General features: G+C 40.6%; 2 protein-coding genes across 2 annotated transcripts in view; both read left to right on the top strand.

Moving 5' to 3' along the window:
• Nucleotides 1–9,209, top strand: part of usp45 (ubiquitin specific peptidase 45) — a 32,992-nt gene extending 23,783 nt beyond the window's left edge. Inside the window, exons 10-18 of the mRNA XM_024268124.2 lie at nucleotides 349–430; nucleotides 1,285–1,376; nucleotides 1,978–2,034; nucleotides 2,132–2,257; nucleotides 3,794–4,421; nucleotides 6,120–6,217; nucleotides 6,300–6,386; nucleotides 6,544–6,688; nucleotides 7,509–9,209. Coding sequence (XP_024123892.1) covers nucleotides 349–430; nucleotides 1,285–1,376; nucleotides 1,978–2,034; nucleotides 2,132–2,257; nucleotides 3,794–4,421; nucleotides 6,120–6,217; nucleotides 6,300–6,386; nucleotides 6,544–6,688; nucleotides 7,509–7,639 — 1,446 coding nt within the window. The 3' untranslated portion in view covers nucleotides 7,640–9,209. The remainder of the gene's footprint in view (nucleotides 1–348; nucleotides 431–1,284; nucleotides 1,377–1,977; nucleotides 2,035–2,131; nucleotides 2,258–3,793; nucleotides 4,422–6,119; nucleotides 6,218–6,299; nucleotides 6,387–6,543; nucleotides 6,689–7,508) is intronic.
• Nucleotides 9,210–12,874: 3,665 nt separating this feature from the next.
• Nucleotides 12,875–21,065, top strand: pnisr (PNN-interacting serine/arginine-rich protein). Its single transcript, XM_024268428.2, has 12 exons — nucleotides 12,875–12,999; nucleotides 14,068–14,176; nucleotides 14,322–14,504; nucleotides 15,304–15,539; nucleotides 15,793–15,955; nucleotides 16,184–16,374; nucleotides 16,985–17,125; nucleotides 17,194–17,293; nucleotides 17,796–17,849; nucleotides 18,174–18,362; nucleotides 19,314–20,382; nucleotides 20,695–21,065. The coding sequence occupies exons 2-12, from the start codon at nucleotides 14,089–14,091 to the stop codon at nucleotides 20,726–20,728; spliced, it is 2,448 nt and encodes an 815-aa protein (XP_024124196.1). The 5' UTR covers nucleotides 12,875–12,999; nucleotides 14,068–14,088; the 3' UTR covers nucleotides 20,729–21,065.
• Nucleotides 21,066–21,650: the final 585 nt, after the last annotated feature.

The following is a 21,650-nucleotide window of genomic DNA, read 5'->3' as shown; positions in this document are numbered from 1 at the left end:
ATCTATTGATTGGTGCTTTACTGTGGCTGTGTCTCTTCACAGCTCCCACACCAACACACTCACTGACCATGTCACCTTCAATAAGAGGAGCTTGTGGAAAACTGCCACACACACACACTGATGTATAGCTAATAAAGAGATCTACATGCTAACATTTTTAGACAAGCACAATAATTATTTTACACTAATGATGCTGATAATGGGTTTACCTGTCAAAGTCAGCTGCAGGCTAGAATGTGATCTATCACTAATGAGTTCAATAATGAGAAGACAAGCTAATATTAGTCAGAATTTATGCCATTTTCATGCATTTATGAGAATTGTGTGTGCACATATTTTTGTCTACAGAGGGTCAAAGCTGCCATTCTGAAAGCCTTCAACAATCCGACAGAGAAGACTGCAGATGAGGAAACCAAGCGCCAAGTCAAAGGTTCATGTCTCACAAACGCATGTCTAAGACCAATAGTCCCATCTTGTGGCAGCAAAGGGAAATGCAGTTATCAGTCAGGGAAAGTACTTCCTAATATCTTGCCTTCACTCCTTTAAATTAGGGATGTCCCGATCCGACCATGTGACTAGAAATCAGGTCTGAATCAGATGTTTTCTCATAATCAGTATTGGACACTTTATTAATGCTTGAGATGATCAGCGCTTTATTCCAGCTAAATACTCTCCTAGAAGATTACATATCATGAACAGATCTCCACAATTTATTGCGGCGCTAGTTTGTGAAGGAGGCCAAAAAAAACAGTTCAGCTTAGCTAAGCTAAGCTAGCAAGATATTCACAGTTTTGGACTTCTGGGATCAATAACTCTTTTAAAAAGGTTTTAAACTGGCAGAACGTGTCTCTATTGGGTTTTCTTAATGCAAAAAATGACCTACAAGGGCATTTTAAAAGAAAAAAGATCGGGTTGTGTTTCTTTCTGTGCTGCCGACAGACAGAGATGCGATGAGACGCTACTGCGGGAAAAGAAGTGTACTGTTTGAGTGTTAAATGATACAAGAAGGTTGAGAAAAGAACAAAAATGAATTTCTCTATTAAATTTGTTAAATATGCAACAAAAGTATCGGGATTTGGTATCAGCAAATAATCAAATGATTTGGATCGGGCCCAATAAGACTTGATCAGGACATCCCTACTTTAAATTGCATTATTTGGCTATATTCCTGTGGAAGTCATGAGGGAGTTGTAATTTTTTTAGTGGAGCTCACTCACGTTAGTGTGTTAACTGATTTAATATTGCTTTCTTTAGTTACTCAAATCTGTTCGTCTTTCCCCCCAGCATATGGAAAAGAGGGCGTGAAGATGAACTTCGTTGACCGCATCTTTGTAGGCGAAATCACCAACACTATTATGTGTGAGGAGTGTGAACATGTAAGTGTTTGTGGGTGACAGAAACACACGGATATGCCGATCCAAGCATCACTCTGTGGGCTTCACCGTCTATTGTTCTCAGGCGGCCTGTCAAGGGAATCAGCAGGTCAACAAGAGGACGTTTCATTCACTAGTTTCAGGCAGAAGCCTCCTTTTAATAGATGTGGAAGTCTCAAAGCATTTTGAAATGTTTTCCACCTTGACTAATTGGCAGAGGTTTAGCAGATCACCATGCAGTTTCCACCCTCTGTAGCATTCCTCATTAATTTCATAATTTTGAGGTATTTTTCATTGACCCGAAGTTGAGACGGCTAAAGTCACAGAGAAAAACACTTGTGCTTTAGAAAACTACAAGCAAATGATGATCACATTCTGAAAAATAACTCTGCAAATAGAAGAGATACCAAAGGAAAAACAAACAAAAAAGCTCTTCAAGGACCAGCTCCAACTGCAGCAGGTAGCAGCAGGCGTTTGTAATGAGAGCTTTTTGGTCTCTGAAAAAGCAAAGTGAAAACCAGGCAGGAAGCTGGACTCAGAAAACCGTAAGCTTCAGAACTAACCACCTGCAGACCACTCAGAAACCAGTTTGATTCCCTTTCAGATATCCACAGTGAAGGAGGCCTTCATAGACATCTCTCTACCCATCATAGAGGAGAGGGTGAGCTCCAGATTCTTTTAACTCGACGTGTTTTCTCCAGATAAAGTTGGATGTTATTTTACTGTTCAGCAACAATTGTTTTGTTTTTTCTGCACAGATATCCAAACCCTCCAACCCCAGCCGGCTCGGGAAAGCCGGCCGTGAGCAGGACGCGCACACAGCCCACCACGACCTGTCTGTTGCACACGCCGTCAACAAAAACACCAAGAAGCAGAGCGGACAGGTGAGTAGAGGACTAGAGATGCCCCCATCAGGTTGTTTTGATTTTGAGTATCTGCCCATAAAGAGTCCAGACCCAATCCTTTTTTTAATTTTTTTACATTTAAGTGCACATCTGTGACGTAACTTGAACAATCAAGCAAAAATAGTGCAACTATTACCTATTAAAAATAGGTAGTAATTATTCACCTGAGAAAGTTTGATGGCTTTAGTTTTAGGGTGTATTCAGACTGGGTACATTTGGTCCACTTAAAGTGAACTAGAGTTCATTTCCCCTTTAATGCGGAACAAAGTTTCAGTCTGAATACGCACAAGTCAGTCTGAGTTCAGTCCGCTCCGAGACTGAAAGAAGTGAACCAAAACGGCCACCATGAAGGAATAACGCAACGGATGAGCCGCGGACAAATGGAACGCAACAATTGACGTCTTATCAAACAGGAAGAAATGGTACAACTACTTATGTTGTAGAACTTTCCCAGTCTGAATTTAGTTTCATCAGAACCATTGAACGTTTTTGATCAAATGTGATTCACTCTCCATTAAATATTCATAAAAAATAATGATGGCTTTCTGACAAATCATTATAGTTGAATGAATATGACGATAACTCATTTCATTGTAAGCATTTATTAGTTTGAGTTGGCTTTGAGAAATTATGGATTTCTTTTTTTTTAATTCCCTTTTCTAGAAGTTTGGTCTTGAGTAGTAGCCTCACTGCCGGCAGCACAGAGAGCTATTCTCATCAAGAAAAAACAAAAACATGATTTTTGTTCTTTTGAAATGCTTTTGTAGATTATCCTTATCGCAAGAGACTCTTGCTGTCAGTTTAAAAATGTTTATTAAACGAGTTATTGAGCCCGGAAGTCAAAATCTGAATACTTTGCTAGCTTTTTTGGTCACCTCCTGATCAAACTATCACCATATTCTGCTGCACTTTACAGCAATAAAATGTGATCCGTTCATTAAACTTCTAGTAGAGCATTTATCTGTAATAATAAGCTACAAATATATAGTTCTGATCATAATAATAAAATAAAATCCAATCCCTGATTGGGATGCTACATCCGATTTCTGTCTGAAACTACATGATCCCGCCCCATTTCCGATCACGCAATCAGATCTTTTTGTAATATCAGAGATTCTCTTGTTTTGAGGATTTGTGAAAGTTTCATTTTTGTAAATCCTTTAACTGTAGTAATGGATTTCAAATTTGCGATACTTTTCTGTTAAGCTTTTCAAAAATTAAAATGCTGAAGCCTCTAATCTTTTATTTAAAAGAAGTTTTTCTGTGAAAAATCTACAAGCATGTATGCTGGAATTCAAATGAAAACACCAAAAAATGTTAAATAAAAATATTTTAGTTGTTTAATTCAAACCCTCTGTTTAAAGTATTTTTATTTCCCTTGAGGTGTGAAGTTGTAGTCAACAAGGCAGATGTTTTGGTGAAATCAAAAACCTAAAATGATTGATGACATGTAAATAACAGAGATCAGCTTTGAGGAACAGTCAGAGTGTTGACATGAAGGACCTCTGTCTGCAGAAGCAGCTGAGGAGGAGGTCTTCCAGCTCTTTGGAGGAGAAGGGTGCGAGCTGTGCTGGGGAGCAGCCAGAGGAGGAGTGCGTGGGTGGCGGATCGGCCCGCGGCCTCCCCGTTTGTAAGATGGCGGCTGCCGGCAGTTTGTCCGACGGCAGCGAAAGAGACTCGGGTGCTCAGGACAGCAGCAACGACGCTGACAGTGAGGCCTCTGAGAGCGAGTGGGCGCCCCGTGCCTTCGGCCACGCCCAGGGGCACACCTCCACGTCTGCTTCTGCTCCGGCCTCTTCCTCCTCTCCCTCCTCCTCGTTGTCGCTCACCAGGCCATGTGGCGCTGTAGAGCAGATGACCGCCGCTGTTTCTAAGGTCAACCTGGGCTTCAATTCTGGAGACGTCTCTGCTTCTGCTCACTGTTGTTACGAAGAACAAACTCAAAACAGAGACAACCTGCAGCACCACCAGGGGGCGTTCCAGGCTCTGTCCCACAGTTACACCCCCAGCTCCAAAGAGTGTTCCATCCAGTCCTGCCTGCACCAGTTCACCTCAGTGGAGCTGCTGATGGGCAACAACAAGCTGCTGTGTGAGAGCTGCACAGAACGGAGGCAAAAGCAGCTGCGGAAGAGCGGCTCAGCAGGTACCACAGCGCCACCACGCAGTGTCTCCTAATACTACACCTGGTTTGACATCCAATTACACCACATTTCATCATTCATAGCAGGGGTGTCAAACTCAATCGCACAGGGGGCCAAGATCCAAAACACACCTTAAGTTACAGGATAAACATTTATTAAACACTCAAAAATTACATTTTTAAAACTTTAAGTCCGTAACTTTTTAACATAATTATGAACTAGATATATAGCATTACCTGCGATAATGCTAATGTGAATGCTGTAAGCTGAATTTGGCCACTGAAGATGCTGAAATTAATAGCTAAAAATACTGAAGCTAAGAGCTGAAAACGCTGAAGCTGATAACTAGCTAAAATGTTAGACAAAAACCAAATTAGAGAGGGACATTTTTTTTTAAAAAAAGAACAGGTTAGCCAAAACAGCTAGCATGTAGCTGAAAAATAGCTAAACTTCAAAATAGCCTAAGAAAATAAAAAACAAAAATCTTAAGCCTAAAAAACTGAAAAGGTCTAAATTAGCAAAAATGGCTAGCTAATAGTAGCTGTTTTATTAATAGCTGTAAATATTAGACTATGTCCAAAACAGCCTAAAAAACTAAAAAAACAAAAATCCTAAATTAGCCAAAACAGCTAGCATGTAGCTGAAATATTAGGAAAATCCAGAATAGCCTAAAATATCTTAGTAAATGCCAAATAGTCCAAAAAGCTATCAGAATACCAATTTTTACAACTTTAAAACCGTAACTTTTTAACATAAATATGAATAATTAAAATGCAGGAATATTATTCCAGAATAAATCAACTTAAACCTTAAATAATTTTCAATATTTTACTCTCAATAAAAATATATTTTGTCAAAATTATACAAGTTAGAAATGAGCCCAAGATAACATCGGGCTTAATAACAATAAAATAAAATGATCTGGAGGGCCGGATCTGGCCTGCGGGCCTCGACTTTGACAGATGATTTATAGCAACAAGTTCTAACAGATCTGTCATCTTTCTAATAAACTGTTTGAGCAGAACTTCCTCATCCTAAAACTACTTAAAGTACCACTCTGATCATCTTTTGACCTACTCTAAACGTTCCCAGTGTTTTTTTTAATTATGATTATGCTGTTTTAAGCCATTTTTTTTAAACTGGTGGTTTTCTGGGACACAGGTTCTGCAAAGTGCTGGTAGTTCATTAGAAATTTCTCTCCCAGCTCCAAAAGCCACGCCCCCTCAGAGGAGATTTTAGAAACAGAGGCTTCAGATCAACAGGAAAAATTACTTTTTAAGACATTTAGGTTGTGGATTTTGGTTAAAAACCTCATAACCATAATTAAAACATACTGTTACTTTTCGGCCTTCAACATGATCAATATAATCAATATAGTGAAGGAAGGAATCTACAGGAATTATATTGATCGTGTTAACGGTTGACAAGTTACAGTAAATCAAAGAACATAAACACTGAAGCTCCAGTGTTAAAGGGTTAACAAATATGTCTGCTCCTGATTTACAACAATTTGAATAAAAAAAATACTGAGAAGTTTAATTTTAACTTTAATCATTATATTTGTCCTCCATCACCAGAAAAATGACACGTTAAAAAAATCAAAAATTAAATTGTCCTCTTTAAACTGTCGTTCTTGCTCATAATGTGTCTTTTTAAGTCTCAGTTTAAAACATTCACGTTTATTTTTTGTGTTTTTGTAGATAAAAAGGTGGAGAAAATGTATACGAGTGCTCGGAAGCAGATGCTCATCTCTTTGCTGCCTCCTGTCATCATGTTGCATCTGAAACGATTCCACCAGGTAAGGAGTTCTGCAGAGTTTAAGCTGTTTCTTCATTGTGTTCATGCGTTGCAGATCATAATGTGTTTACGTGTGCGTTAAGGCAGGGATGAACCTACGGAAGGTGAACCGCCACGTCGACTTTCCTCTGATCCTGGATCTGGCTCCGTTCTGCTCTGCCTCCTGCAAGGTCTTACATTTATAAATACTAGACATACTTCACATTTATGGACCCTGTTTTACAGCTTTTTCTATTTCAGATTCATTGCATTCGTCTGTTTCAGTTTTAGATGTAGCTGTTGAAATGATCACTAATCTTCTATCTTTCTTGTGTCTGGATTGATTAGAACCTGGCTGCTGGTGAGCGTGTCCTGTACAGTCTTTATGGGATAGTAGAACACAGCGGTTCAATGCGTGGGGGCCACTATGCTGCCTATGTTAAAGTGCGGCCCCCCCAGCGGAGGACAGAACAGCTCCACAAGAACCTGTCAGGTCAGGGTCCTTTTGAGCCTCCTTCCACCTCTCATGTATGAAGGCGAAGTAAAGCCTGTAGTGCTCCACGGAACATAAGTTCTGCACTTTTGTCTTATATTTTTATTTATTTTTCTCCATTTTCTAGCTTTGCTTGCCGTTGTTAATGGTACCAGAGTCTTCTTATGACTTCCTGTGACATCACTAGTTACCTGGATTAGCACTACTGTGCATGTGTGTCAGACGATAAATCTGTCACGACTATTTAAAAAGTGGACATAGTTGTGACTAATCGTGGCAGCCCTAATTTCAAGATAAACAGTAAATAGAAAATAATCTTATTAAGAAAGTTTTCAATATCAAAATCATCTTAGTTTGAAAAAAAATGTTTTAGAGATTAAATTTTTTTTCCTAAAATAAAATTAAATTAAGAAAACTATCTCTCTTATCCCACTGGCAGATTTTTTTGATTATTTAAAGAGAACCTGCCAATAAGTTAAGAATGTTTGACTTATTTCTTAAGAGTCTATTTATTTTCCTGTGTATTAAACCCGTTTTTATGAAGAACAGAACTACAGTCGAAACAGGTTTATGATTTTTCATCTAAGGAGGATTTTTATATATGTAATTATATTTTAATTCTATTTTAAGAAGCACCTTTAATGGCATGTTTACGCTTTGAGCCCTTCCTGATTTTTCTGAGGGTCTGTTCTCTTTAATACTTTAACACTTCAAACTTTAATACTGGCTTTATTTGTAAGTCACAAAGGCAGCCGCTAACAGAACACTCCAAATGTTCTTTTCTTCTGGTTGTAAGTTTGGATCAAATGTGTGTTTTTAGGTGCGAGGGATGCCAGCTGCAGCTCCCCGGGCCAGTGGGTGTACGTCAGCGATACCACTGTGCAGACAGTACCTGAGTCCAGGGTACTCAACTCTCAGGCTTACCTGCTCTTCTACGAGGAAATACTGTAATGTGACGAATCAGAAGTTTCTGTTGTGCTTTCATCCTCCTGTGATAAATCCCCTCCAGCTCCTCTCTCTGGAACGGAGAAGAGGTGGAGGCATGAAAAGGGAATGTTTCACTGCTTATGCTTGCTTTATCTTTAAAACAAAGGCATGGCAAATTGTTTAAAAAAATATAGAGCAAGACTTTAATTTATTTTCTTTTTTTTTATCCATTTTCCTTCATGTCCTTCTGTTAAACTGAGTTTTGTGAGTGGGGATGAAAGCTTCTAGAATCATGTCTGAGACACAGACTGCATGGTGGGATTTGCTACAAACGCGCTAAATTAAAGCACTCTGAGCTGCTCTGTGCACATATATGTGAGAAACATATATGTAGTGTGACAGTTTCAATCAAATTCTCATCATCTTTTACATAACTATTTCCTTTTTGTTTCCATAAATCTGTCTTTTTTTTCTCTCTTGAATGTTGATCATCATGTTATTTTAAGACAGGAAAACTTGCATCACCTTGTTCTTTTTTTTTGCGGGGGGGGGGTCACTTGAAAAATGTTGAACATATTTGGGTTTAGAGGAGAATCTGCATCTGTTTAAAGGTTCTGCTATTTGACAGTCTTTAATAGGAGCAGAAAAACACAAAACTGTTTAAGCTTTTGACTACCACTACCATTAGGACAGGTAATGTGAACGAAATCACAGTAAACGATGGTTTACTCAAAGATCTGCAGACAGAAATGAATCTGAAGACAAGACGTCTCATTTTGACTTTATCATTGAATGTTGATGCTTTATTTCCAGCCTCCACAACAGTTTCATTTCTCCTTCTGGATTTACTTGTTTTTCATTTGCACCGTTTTTTTTTTCCATCCAAATGTTTGAATTTCCGACTATCAAAGAAACAAGTTTGCCAAAGACACGTTCTGCAGCTGCTAAACTCAGCAGTTTACGTTGTGTTTTGTCTGGAACTTGTTCTGTCTGAAACGCACACGGACGGATTAACAAAAACACCACATCTGCCTTCATCTTGCTGTAACTACAACCTCATCATCACAGCAACCGTTTCATTTCCAAATGCAACTAGTACCTTTGAGGGAGAAAAAAGAATTGATATTGTAAATAGAACTTGAAGGCTTTTGGTCTCACAAATGTCTTTGGGTAAATGTCTTAAACTAATGTGAAAAGCTGTTTGTCTGATCTTTTAGATTCGGCTCTTTTCAGTTTTTCTGCTCAAGCTTGTTTGCCAAAACAGCAGCAGGAAGAGGCAGAGGAGGAGGAGGGTTTACCAGATAAAAATGAGTTTTTTTAAAAGGATCGACTCAGTGCCTCTGCATCAGAAAGGCAATGTATGATTGAAGAGACGCTGAGGTAAACGACTAGAGGCGTGTGCTTTATTTATGTACAGTATGCTTACTGTAAGCAAAAACAGTATGAAGTTTATGTAATTGTATATACTAAACAGTATACATTCATGGTGCTTCAGATGTTTAAGGTTTATCTTCTCAGAAGTGATCATTTAAATGCTGAAATGCATATAAATATCTCAAATAAATGCCGTTTTGGAGCTGGATGCTCCACAGGACTCGTCTGTTTCTCTGTTCTCTCAAGTGTTTGTGGGAGAGGAAAGATTTGTGTCATACTGTTTCTAACTCTCAGCAAGATGTCTTTGACCAGATCTCTGAGCTGTCACACCGGATCCTGCGGTGCCACATTCAGCCCGTCCCGGCCCGTTATCGGGCCTGACAGGTGCAAAGGGCCGCTTCTTCAGAACATGTCGCAAGCTGGTGAAGAGGAGGTGGGTGTGGAATCTGGAAAAGGGCAACGTCGAAAAGCATCGGCCCACTGTTCCCACACGCTGTGACATCCCCGTCATGCAGCTGGAACATTGGAACCAGTTGTCAGGCAGCCACCAACAGAAAGCTGCAAATCCTTCCTGAAATGTATTTGTCTATTTTTAAAGAGGGAATGGGGGCTTTTGGCTGGAGGACATGCTGCTCAGGCGTTTGATGTGATTTAATCTCACTTAACGAAAGGCGCCCTCCCCCTCAGGGAGACGCTCCAAAGCTAATAAGATGCTGCTGAACTGTTGTTTTACCAGCATTGAAGGTTAAATCTTCTTCCTCACCATGCGAGAGTCTGTCACACTTTCCCAACACACACAAACACACAACACTTTTTCCCTGCAAACATGGACACACACTGTGCTTCAGGGTCCACTCAACTCACACCACCAACAAAGTGCACCATCGCGGTGAATAACACCAGCACCTTAACATTTGTACGCTATATATATATTATGTTTGGAACAGAACCTTCAACAAATGTAGGCCATCATTTATAAAATAGATGCATTTCTGCCTAAAACTTTAAGTTGAAACTTCACACAGGAAAGACTTGAAGTGGCTTTAAGATTATTGTGTTTGCTTCTTGCTGGTCATTTAAGTCACTAGTGTATAATAGGACCAATGTACACCAAGCCCAGGCTGCCAGAACCAGAGGTCCGATCAGTGAATTCATACTGAGGATGCCACAATTCTTGATTAAAAACCAAATCATATGTTTGAACTGAATTGAGGGGAATCGTTGCATCATACTGCATACTAGTATATTTACATTAAAAGTCTCAAACATGTGTTGTGCTACAATAAATAGAATAAACCTTTATTGATTCCATAAAGGGGATATTTCCTTGTTACCATAGATCTATTAAAGACAGCAAATATAAATAACACAAAGACTTGATCATTATTGTTCAGTGTCTGTGAAACGTTTTAGAGTCCGATCACTGACAGGAAGAGAGCTCCTCCTACGGTGTGTGTTGAAGTCTGGCTGAATGAGAAAAACGATTATTTATTGTTTTTTTTAAGAAAAATTTAATATGATTCAAATAGTTTCTAAAGCAAGAAAAAAAATCCAACATAACATTTTTGTGAAGGAGAATATTTCCAAAAACAGAAGATGATATAAGAACTATATAAACAAGTATGTGTGTTTCTGTCTGGTTGTGGAATGAGAGCGAGGAAAACATCAAATGATTAGAAATGTTACACAATTAAAAGAATCAAACATAAACTGAAAATTCTGGAAACATTGCTTAAAAGCTTATTAGAACAAGATACGGACAATGATGAACTGGGAGGTGGTTTTGGTATCGAGATGTTATAGTTTAACAATTTTCTGTTCTTCAGTCATTTGTGTTTATGTAAATAATGATTTATGTTAGGGTGTCAAAATGTTTGCGTAAAATGTGGCAATACTGGGGTGGGAATGAATATATTTTCTTCTGCCCACTTCTTATTCAAGCACTTTATTGTTTTAGGATTCTTTATATCTCAATATGTTATTTTGTGTTTGAAAGTAAAATAATTTCACATCAAATTATGTTGCAGCAGGCCTCTGTTTAAGCCAACTGAAAGGTTTTTCTTTAATGTTATTTTCTTATTCACAAAAAAAAGAAAATTGTTTTCTGAATTTTTTGTAGGTGTTTTTTAATACACAAATCCATTATCAAAACAAAACCATGACCCAAAAATCAAGGTTTGAACTGAATCGTAGATATTTTGTTTTGTTTTTCTTTTTTTTTTTTTTTTTTATGAAAACACAAAACCAAATGATTAAATTTCAATTCACAAGTTTACAAATGTTGTTTGTTTAAAAATTATTTGTCAAATCTTTAGTTTTTAAAACAGTTGTGTTTTCTTATGAATTTGCTTTAAAATAAAATCTACAGAAAAACAAAAAAAGTGAATAATAGGAAAACACTTTTTGTCATGTGAAGAAGTGAAACTTGTATACTTTGTAAGATATTTTAAGTCTATTTTCGTATTTTTTGTGGTTATGGGTTTGTGAAAACCTAAAATTTTAAGTATGAGGCAACTGTCACATTAGCCTGAACAAAAGAGAAAGTTTTAACCCAAAAGTTTGCCATTTGTCCAAAGATTTTCTATCATATTCAGACAAGTTTGTTTGCCAGTGAAGTGCAGGCTATGGTCACAGAACCAACTTTTGGTTCCGTTGGTTTTAAGTTCTGCTGGAAAATAAGATCAGCAGCTCAGTTTATCAGCAGAGATCAGCCTGAAGTACAATAGAATTTCTAGGTAGATGTCTGCATTTATTGTGAAAATCAGAGGAGACCGCACCTGGAGATGGTGAAGCGCACCAAACACTGGACTTATAGCAGCATGGATGCTGTGTCTCCACTCTTCCTCCAGAGTCAGAATTATTCAAAAAACAAACAACATTTGTTTCCTGTTTTTCTTAAGTTTTTCGCCCAACCTTTGGGGGCAAATGCTGCAACAACATGACTGAGATCCACTTTTTTTAGGCAGTGCAGAGCAGTGTTGGTGTGGCATTCATTATCTGGTGTAAACAAAAGACAGTTGTACTTCATAATCTTTTCAGTTGTATAGATATGAAGCAGCTTTGGTGTAAAAAAAAAATGAGTACCATCGAGAAGTTATCTAATAAATGCAAAATTTACAAAGATGATCTGCCTTAAATTAATCTAAACATGAAAAGACTATGGATCAACAGCAAAAGATAACCATGCAAAAAAAAAAAAAAAAAGTTTCAAAAAACTGTGCTGTGCCAAAACAAACACACTACAATAACTGTAAAAAATTATTTTATATTGGCCAAATGATAGCTCTTTAATTCACAAGTTATTAACTTTATGGTTATCATTTAATTAACACCACATTACATGTTAAAACAATTATAACCCAAGTGTGTTTGAAACAGGCATAAACAACCAAGAATGTATTTTAACAGCTACAGCTATATAAACCACTCCAGGAGACTAGGAGAAGTAAAAAACCCCACAGAATTCCCTTACATCAAAGCATTAATCACACGACTTTCATGCAGTTTTCATCAGAGCTGTCATCACATTGCGTGGTGCTTTCACGTACTGCTCATATTCTTGGAAATCTGACTAGATAAATATTCAATCCAACTGCTGCTAGTACAACTTTTAGCTTTCTAATGTTTTGTTTAAGGGTCGAATGTGTTGCTGTTATACAAATAAAATAAATGAAATAATTATGAGGCAATAGACAAACAAACACGGACACAATAGATCTAACACTTTAATCAACAACGTTTTAAAGTTATTGTGTTGCATTTCACAAGTATCTGTAATACAAATGGGGAGAAATCAGACATACATTTATTATACATTTATCTTGATGAATCACGACCACCTTGACCCGCAATGTGGCGGATTTTAACGCCAACACATCCTGGGGGTTAAAATTCCAAGCTGTCCTTGAAGGCAGCACGGCTGCGTTTCACTCTTCGCCCAAACAGCTCTCCGTTGCAGCCATTTTGGTTTGGACCCGCAGCACTGGGGGAGAAACTGACTGGGAGAAAAGGTGGGAATCGTGTAACTCACAATCAGATACTGGATCCTAAACATCCACCACATTTCTCCATGGCCGGGGGTTCAAACGCTCAGGCACATTAGAGTGTTCGGTGACGTCAGGATTGAACTGCAGGCTCTAAAAAACCTCGCTTTGCTAGCGTTAGCATAGGTTAGCTTGTGTGAGCTTCCTTAGCTTGCAGACTTGGGGCTGCCTTTGAGGCTAGCACCGCACTGGTCCAGACATGTTTACTGGTTCACACGTCAACAATTACAATGTTTAGCACTGCACAGTGTCTGTTTCCACCTCTGCCAAAAGCAATGATTTCATCCAACACGACAGAGCTGCTAGCTGCTGCTAGCATTGACGTTAGCTGCGCTCGTGCTTTGCAGGAATCTGACCCAAAAGGGAAGAAGCTGTCGTTACTTTTAGATCATGCCGTTTTTGATGTTCCCTTGTAATTTTTTAAGAATGTGTCAAAAAGACCAAAAGGGGACCTATTTGTTGCAAATATTATGACTTGAATCAGGTTTACGTTGCTGCTTTTCTGAAAAATGTCGGGATTTCTCGGCTAAAATAAAGATGGGGGAGGGACGCCGGAGAAATGAACGGGCGGAATGAATATATAATATATTTAAACTTGTTATTATTAAGGCTGAGAAACTAGAAACTGTTTTTTATGTTATCTCTTGGAGAACCTTTTCATGAAATCTAAAACTAGCTTTTTCCTATTTTTATTTTTTTCCTACCGCAGATTGCCAGTGGATTAGTTTAAATTTTGTCACAAGTAATCCTGTGTAATAAACTCTCATAAACAGGATTTGACATAACAAAATTCTCTGACTTAAATATGTAGTTAGAAATACGACATATCAGAGCTTTTACTTTGAAAAGCCTTTTTATGATTGCAAACCAGGCCTTCTGGAGTTTTTTTTTTTTAATTTATTTTTTATTTTTTTAATCAGACATAATTGTTGAACATTGGAGCAGATCAAGTTGAAAAAGTAGCATTTCCCAAATCAGTTTGAAATCACCTAAATAGATGTCTTCCAGTTGTGACAAATCCTCCTGATGTTGCAGGTGAGATCACAGAGAGGAGTGATGTGGGACCAGGGAGGACAGCCCTGGCCGCAGTGGCCTCTGAGCCAGCAGCAGTGGATGCAGTCTTTCCAACATCAACATGATCCAGGTCAGTGCATTTACAAAGTGCTACTTATTCTTTATTTGTGTTCACCCAAAGCCAGACTATGTTTACTGCTCAGCTGGGGTTGGTAATTGCACAGAAAATCAATGTTTACACTTAAAACCTCGTTGTGTTTGTCTGGTTTATTCAGGTCAAGTGGACTGGGCTGCTCTAGCACAGGCATGGATAGCCCAGAAGGAATCGACAGGACCTCCACCACATAGTGTTCAGCCCAATGGCCAGGACATCCCGAGCGTTGAGCCTGTCGGGCAGAGTAACCATGGAAACTTCCAAGGGGATCCACCATTTAACAGAGTGTGGCAGCCAAGCACAGGTACAGACCAGCTGCCCTTCTCTCTTCTGAAATATTAGCAACCTCCCTCCATCTCTGCTTTAGATATAAGAAAGAAGTAGACATAATAACAACTGCTAAAAGACAACCAGTGTTTACTGGAAAATAACAAATATATGAGCCTATTTATATATAAAAAAGCATAAATAAGTCGCCCCTTAGTGTAAATTGCACCTATGGCTAAACTATGAAAAAAACTTCAGCTTATACTCTGGAAAATACGGTAATTGATTCCACACAACAGAGCTGCTTCTTTATTTTATTAGTTTTATTCTGAAAATCACATTCAAATTGGGGCACTTTTCAGCATTGTATTCAAAATCTTAACTTATTTAGATGATAATATAGTCTAAGAAAGTGTAAAAACATGGTTAGTAGTCCAAAGATTTCCCATCATGCATTCACAGATGTGTTGATGTTTGTTGTGATGAATGCAGATGGTTTTAAATTACACTTTTTTAATGGGTTTCCTTCTGTCTTTTTATTGTATTCATTAATTAGGTTCCTCCTGTAGACTTTTTATTGTAAATATTTAAATGATTGATCCGTTAAAATGTCATGTTCTAATCTGTATGTAACTTATAGCTCTGTTGTGCTGTTTCTGTATTGCTAATGCGTACTCAGGTCGTCGTAAATGAGAAATTGTTCTCAATCGACCTTCCTGTATAAATAAAGGTTCAATGTTGAAGAATAACCCTTAAAGACACGCTATGTAGTTAAAACATTTATGTATTTTCTTTGATATTATGTGTTTGTATATGATTGCTCTATTGATTGACAGAGTGGGGAGTCCATGGTCAGCCCCCGCCTCCTCCGCCCCCCGACCAGCCCTGGATCCCCCCAGTGTCGGCCCCGATCGATGTGGTGAACCCCCGAGAGGACAGCAACAGCCAGGACAGCGTGGAGTTCAACTCGGAGACCCACCACGGGAGTTACCCCCAGAACAGCCACGGGTTTGGGGCGCAGTCGGAGAGCTTCACCGTCACCCCCATGGCCATGAACCAGTTTGACTATCAGGTATGCGGGTCTACACTAGAAATGATTGAAGCTTTTCGCTGTTACTTTAATGGCAGAGGAAGGATGCAGTCCAAACAAACAGAACTAGACTCAGCAGTCACTTTGTGTTTGGATGAACTGTTGGCTTTCTTCAACTAAATATTTATTTTTAGGTTTTCATCCAGAACGGATCAATGATCACCATCATCTTTGTGGAAGGAGGGAGGAAACTGTGTTTTTAACACGTTAATTCTTAATCTGCGTCTCTCCACAGCACGGAGCTGCCTCATCCTTCACCCCCACCCCCTCAGGCTTTCCATCCCAATACTGGCAAGGACCTCCACAGAACAGACGAGAGTCTCGACCCCCCGGCTTTAGGGACCGGCCCAGATCCCCCATCCAGCTGCCCGTCAAAGCGGAGGTCCCAGCACCGCTGGGTGAGTCAGAGCTTGCTTCTATTTTTGGTTTTTCACATTGTCATTTGGGTAAAATATTCTGAAAGTCTTTCCTGTTTTTTTTTGGTGAATTCAAGAATGTATTCAACCATCAGTCAGCAGGACAGTTTTGAAGCTGAACAGAACAAAGACAAAAAAATGAACAATAGGATCACACAGGAGTTCTAGTTATAACATGCATGGATCATTTTGTTGTTTTCCTTGTTCTAGACGCAGTTAAAAGGCGCACGCTGCCGGCCTGGATCAGAGAGGGCCTTGAAAAGATGGACCGGGAGAAGCAGAGGAAGCTGGAGCGGGAGCGGATGGAAAAAGAACGGGCAGAAATGGCGAAGGATACGAGCAAAGCGCACGACGCTGACGAAGCAGGAGATGGGCCGCGCCTGCCACGCAAAAGCAAATTTGTGAGTATATTTTTTTCTAAACGCTGGTTAGCTTTGTGATCCTACATTCACACCAAACATGATTTGTGCGTCAAAGTTAAGTCATGTCGTATCAACCAATCGGGGACTCAGCTTTGGCCTGTGATATATTGATGATGTGATCAGTGGGTGGAGTCCAAAACCATCATGGAGAAGAGTCTGACAATAGAAAGAAAATGGTCCTGTAATTTTATTCTTATAGTATTTTTTTCTACCTCGGACTAATGCTTGATAGAAAGTCCTCAAACTGGGTCACAGAGAGAGAAGATGCAGTAGATGGTGAACCTCACCGTACCAGGAGTCTCATGAACCCGGACATGGAGATTATTGACACTTTTGTAGAACTCCTCAAAATAAATAAACCTGATCTGTCAACATCATCCATGTCTTCCATGCTTACCCTAAAATAAATGCTATACAGTCAATGAAACTTTTGACAGTAGCTCCTCCCTTAAGGGTCAGGAGTGAAGGGACACGTTTTTGGAGGAGCAGCAAACGTAGCATTAGTAATTGAAGCTGTTTGCTTGGAGAGGTTTGGTGTTGTTGGCTTTTTACGGTTGAACACTTTGTTGTTTTGTGGGAACTTTTCCAGGATAGCGATGATGAGGGAAATGAAGACGAGGACAAAGAGGAAAAGCCCTCCGATAAAAGAGAATTTGTGATGCGCTCACCGTCACCTCCTGCAGAGGACAGTGAACCAGAACTGACTGAGGACTTGAAGGAAGAGCTGCTGGTCAGTGACTTCCCTACATTGAAGCAAACAGTTTCAGTCAACAAATCCTAATATTTTTCTTCTCGTAGATGGGCATCACTAAAACCCTCCTGACTGAAATCCTGCTCGGGGTCACTAATGAAGAGATTCTGGGCGTGGCCAGGGAGACACACAGGAAAGCCACCCGAGGTCTGCTCCCCCTTCCTCTGTTTATACATCTCAGCTTGTCATCAGCACACATTGATTCAGTCTGGAGAGAGTCTAAAATGCACATAAGCATTTGATGTCCAGTAACGATGGACAGTTGAGACGTAACGTGGGAGGTTCTTTCAACCATTCTCTGCTAATGCATCGGAGAGCTTTTCCAGAGTTTGGGAAGCTCCGATCCTTCGGACTGACTAAAGTGTCGGCATTGACTGAGCGCCTCTGGCCTCCGCTGAGACGCATTAGTGCAGAGTGGTCCTCTCTGTCCGACTATATGACTTGGATTGTGTGACAGAAGCTTGTTTGTTAACCCTCTCTCTTTTCTCCCAATTTTTTTCCCCCCATTTTGTTTTTCTCTTGTGACCAATGGCAGCGTGTGTGAACATTGCTTTTACCTGTGACCCCCCCTTCTCTAGCGGCTCTTGCCTTTGAGACAGTGGCAGTATGTGTTTTAACATGTTGTTCCTGTTGTTGATGTGAATCAAAGCTCCTGCAAAACAGCTGGCACAGTCAAGTGCACTGGCTTCTCTGACCGGCCTCAGTGAGTATTCCTTTTTCTATTGCTGGGGGGGCGGGGCGGGGGTATTTTTGAATTTCTGGTGTTAGCAGGGACAAAGAAGAGTATTGCAGCACATGACGCTCAAATACAAGATTTTCATTATGGGGAGAACGACTTGATTTAATATTCAGTTTCACAAGCATGCCTTTGTTTATTTGACTCATGTTTGAGGCCTATATGTGTGTAAGATTAAGTGCCTTTCATGGAGACCTTGAGTTGGGATGAAGTGGTTTCGTGACAAAACCTGATTGTAAGAATCGCTGTAGCTGCTTTCCATTCAACAACCTGGGGGCTCTGTTGTGGCAGGCGGCCTCGGAGACTACGGGTCCGATGAAAGCGAGGATGACGACGTGGTCCAGGGTTCTGAGTCCTCGGATACAGACGACGAAGAGTTGCACCACAGGATCCGAGAGAAGCAGGATGCTTTCCGCCGCAAGGAGCGAGAGATGCAGCAGCTTCAGGAGAAACAAGCACAAGAGGTTCTTCTAGCCCGTGGTAAGATCGGCCACTCACCCTGGAACGTTTTCTCAAAGATTTTTTAATGAACGTGAAGCTTTTTGGTTTTAAGACCCTCCCTTACTGATTTATTCTTTATTTCTTAACATGATCCACATTGCGTCTCACTGTTTTCACAACAATCTATGTCATAAACAATTATCAGTGTACCTTCAAACTCGACGTCTGCTTATTACTGCAGTTGCTACCATCCTCTGAGTTAAGGCACACACGGCACGTCTTCTTGCCACTAACCGTCTTGCAGCATAACTCCTCCATACCAAATAACAAGGAAAAATTGTTGTTCCTGATGTTCAAAACTTGTAGTCAAAATATAAAGTTTTAATAAGTTAACTATCCTGACAAGGATTTTAAAGCGCTTCATCTCCAACTTTCTCTTGTTGTTTTGACCCGCCTCTATGGCGTTAAATTCCCGCCCAAAGTCCACCACGGGAATATATCAAACTCTACGCACGCATGAAACGAGTGCAGGACAGTCTCCACGCCTGCTCCTCTACTCCTGCACGCTCCTGTGAGCTCTCCTGCTCGCCTGTGAAAGTATTATTACGCTCCTAAAACTAGTTCTGCCCCCTTGTGGAGGACTATGTGCTCGTGGAGCTTCTCCTCTGCGCCCGTGTGAAACTCAACATCGAAGAGAGAAAAAAAAAAACTGGAGATTTTATTCGTTTTTCAAATTAAAACTAAAAATGAAAAGAGGAAAAAAGAATTGCAACGGACTTTCCCAGTCTGAGTAAAACCTTAGAAATCCAAGTTTAAGCTCATCTATCATCAGAAAAATTCCACTCAAACATATAAAAAAAACACTAAAAACATAATTTTCATCAGAGTGGGTCTTAAAGCAGTTTAAATATTGTCACAGAAGAAAATCAAACGTGTACGTGATGGATCAGTTTTATGTTTTTAACCAGTGATCTCTGTTCTGTCCAACAGAGGAGATGGCGAAGGAAAGGTTAAGCAAGGAAAGGGGGGAATATGATGAGGGCCACGTAGAAAACCCACACAAACAGGAAGTGAAGGACAGGGAGCCCGAGGCCGTGGCAGACAGGCGTAGGTCCCGCAGCGAGAGGGAGGGCAGCGAGGCCAAGCACCCGGGCAGGGCGAAGGATCAGGCCGGCCGGGGCAGAAGCGATTCTCCCGCCAACGGCCAGAGCAGCAGCTCCCGCTCCACCTCCAGCCGCAGCAGCTCGCCGTCTTCCTCCTCGTCCTCCTCTTCCACGTCGTCCTCTCGCAGCTCCTCGCGCTCTTCCTCTCCCCGGAGGAAGAGGAGGCGCAGTCGCTCCTCCTCCCGCAAGGCCCGCCGCCGCAGTCGGAGCCGCAGCGCGCACAGGCATCGCAGCGAGAAGGGGAGGGGCAGGAGAAGGGACAGCACGGGGCGCCACAAGAAAGAGCGCAGTGACTCCAGGGAGCGCCGGAGGGGGCGGAGCAGGTCCAGATCTAGATCCAGAGGCAGAGGCAGGGCCAGGGACAGCCGCAGTCGCAGCAGAGACAGGGGGAGGGACAAGGAGAGGAAGAGGAGCAGGGAGCGCAGGGACAGCAGCCAGAGCCGCAGCAGCAAACACAAGCAGAAGGCTTCCAGCAAAGACAGGGACAAGAAGAGGGAGAGGAGTCGAAGCCACGACCAGGACAAGAAAAAGAAGGACAGGGACAGGGACAGGGATGGAGATAAAAAGAAGGAGAAGCCGAAGGCTAAAGAGAAGGAGAAGGGAAGCTCCGCAGGCGCCGAGGAAAACGGTAAATCAAAGAAAAGGAAAGAGAGCGACTCGCGCACAGACTCGCAACGAGACAAGTCGTCTCGGCAAGACAGCAAATCCAGCAAGAAGGGCTCCAGCAAGGCTAGTAAGAGGCACTCAGACTCTGACTCCAGTAGATCCCCCACCCCGGAAGTTAGCAAAGAAAAGAAATCTAAGAAATCCAAACGTAGTCGCTCAAGGTCGACGGAAAAATCTCACAAGTCTGGTAAGAAGGCAAGCCGCAAACACAAGTCTAAGTCGCGATCAAGGTAGTATTCGTTTTTTTCCTCTTTCTTTACTCACTATATGTTTGTTGTGTGACTTTTCATCCAAGAGTTATAAAAATGTGCAGCCATATATGCAACAAAAAGCTTTATTTCCTAAAAGAAATTAATGTTTGGTACAAATTTAGACAAAAAAATGTAATTTTTACTGTGTACTTGACGGCTGCCTCAAAAATGCAGAGCAAACTAACCTCTACAGTATTCTTTTGGGAAAGACTCATTGCTGTGCCTTTCTGTTTTGTGTGTAGCGAGTTGTGAAAGTGTCTCGTTAACGCGTTTCCCACGCTTCTCTTCCAGGTCAGCTTCCCCTCCCCGTCGTAGCAGGCGCTGAGGAGCACAGCTTAAGTCCAGATCTGTGCACCCAACCATTTGAATTCCATGAGTTGAGCAGGCTTGTCTCATTATAGAGGCAGTTGTGTAGGTGAACACCCCTTCATTCATTTCTTTTACTGTAAATATCTTCTTTTTAAAGTGTGACTGAAAAACATTTTGAATGGTGGTCTTCTTAATGGAAAGTAGAAGAGCCCACACTACAAACTGAAGCTGGCGTTAAAAATCATGGCAGGATTATCTTCCACACACACTCACACCCAAACACACACACACACACACACACACACACACACACAAACTGTTGTAAGATGTCCAATAAAACTGTTTGTTCATTGTTTGGTCTTATTATCCGTTTGCTCTTACCCTGTTGACTCTTTAACCCTCCTTTGTGGCCTTTTCGTTGAAGAATGATGACATATTTTTTCATTTTTAAAAGTAACATTTTTTTGGACTGTGTGCCACATCTGGACTACAGTACCCATAATGCTCCAACAATCCATCACACGGTTCAGCTTTGTAGCTTAACAAAAGATGTGTTTGAAATCACTTGCACCTTGCCTGGATGGTCAGAGAGGGCGGGAAAGGCGCCTGAGATGAAGGCAAAGAACGGGACTGAATGAGAACAAGAAGTCGGGGTTGTCCTTAACATTCAGTTAAATTTGAATATGCCACTCCCCCTTAGTATGAACTTTACTATTGTGTTTTTTTTATAATAATTTTCAACACCTGTCCACAAACCACAAATGGAAAAATAGTTGCTGGGTTAATTTGATATCTATTGTCCTGGAGAAATAAATTAAAATTAAATTTTCAAGAGCAACAATAACATAAAACCACAGATTATTTGAAATCTTGTTCATTTTCACATCAGTGATTTACTATTTTCCAGAAATGTTACAAAATGTACAGATTTCCTTCAT

The sequence above is a fragment of the Oryzias melastigma genome, linkage group LG16 (assembly GCF_002922805.2).
Source record: "Oryzias melastigma strain HK-1 linkage group LG16, ASM292280v2, whole genome shotgun sequence".
NCBI classification, from domain to species: Eukaryota; Metazoa; Chordata; class Actinopteri; order Beloniformes; family Adrianichthyidae; genus Oryzias; species Oryzias melastigma.
This window is presented reverse-complemented; position numbering and strand designations above follow the sequence as displayed.

What these genes read in the sequence shown, in the direction of transcription:
- pnisr (XM_024268428.2), top strand. Translation starts at nt 14,089, where the DNA reads ATGTGGGACCAGGGAGGACAGCCCTGGCCGCAGTGGCCTCTGAGCCAG. An exon ending in AGTGTGGCAGCCAAGCACAG is followed by an intron (nt 14,505 to 15,303) that starts GTACAGACCAGC and finishes ATTGATTGACAG; the next exon opens with AGTGGGGAGTCCATGGTCAG. An exon ending in ACTTGAAGGAAGAGCTGCTG is followed by an intron (nt 17,126 to 17,193) that starts GTCAGTGACTTC and finishes TTCTTCTCGTAG; the next exon opens with ATGGGCATCACTAAAACCCT.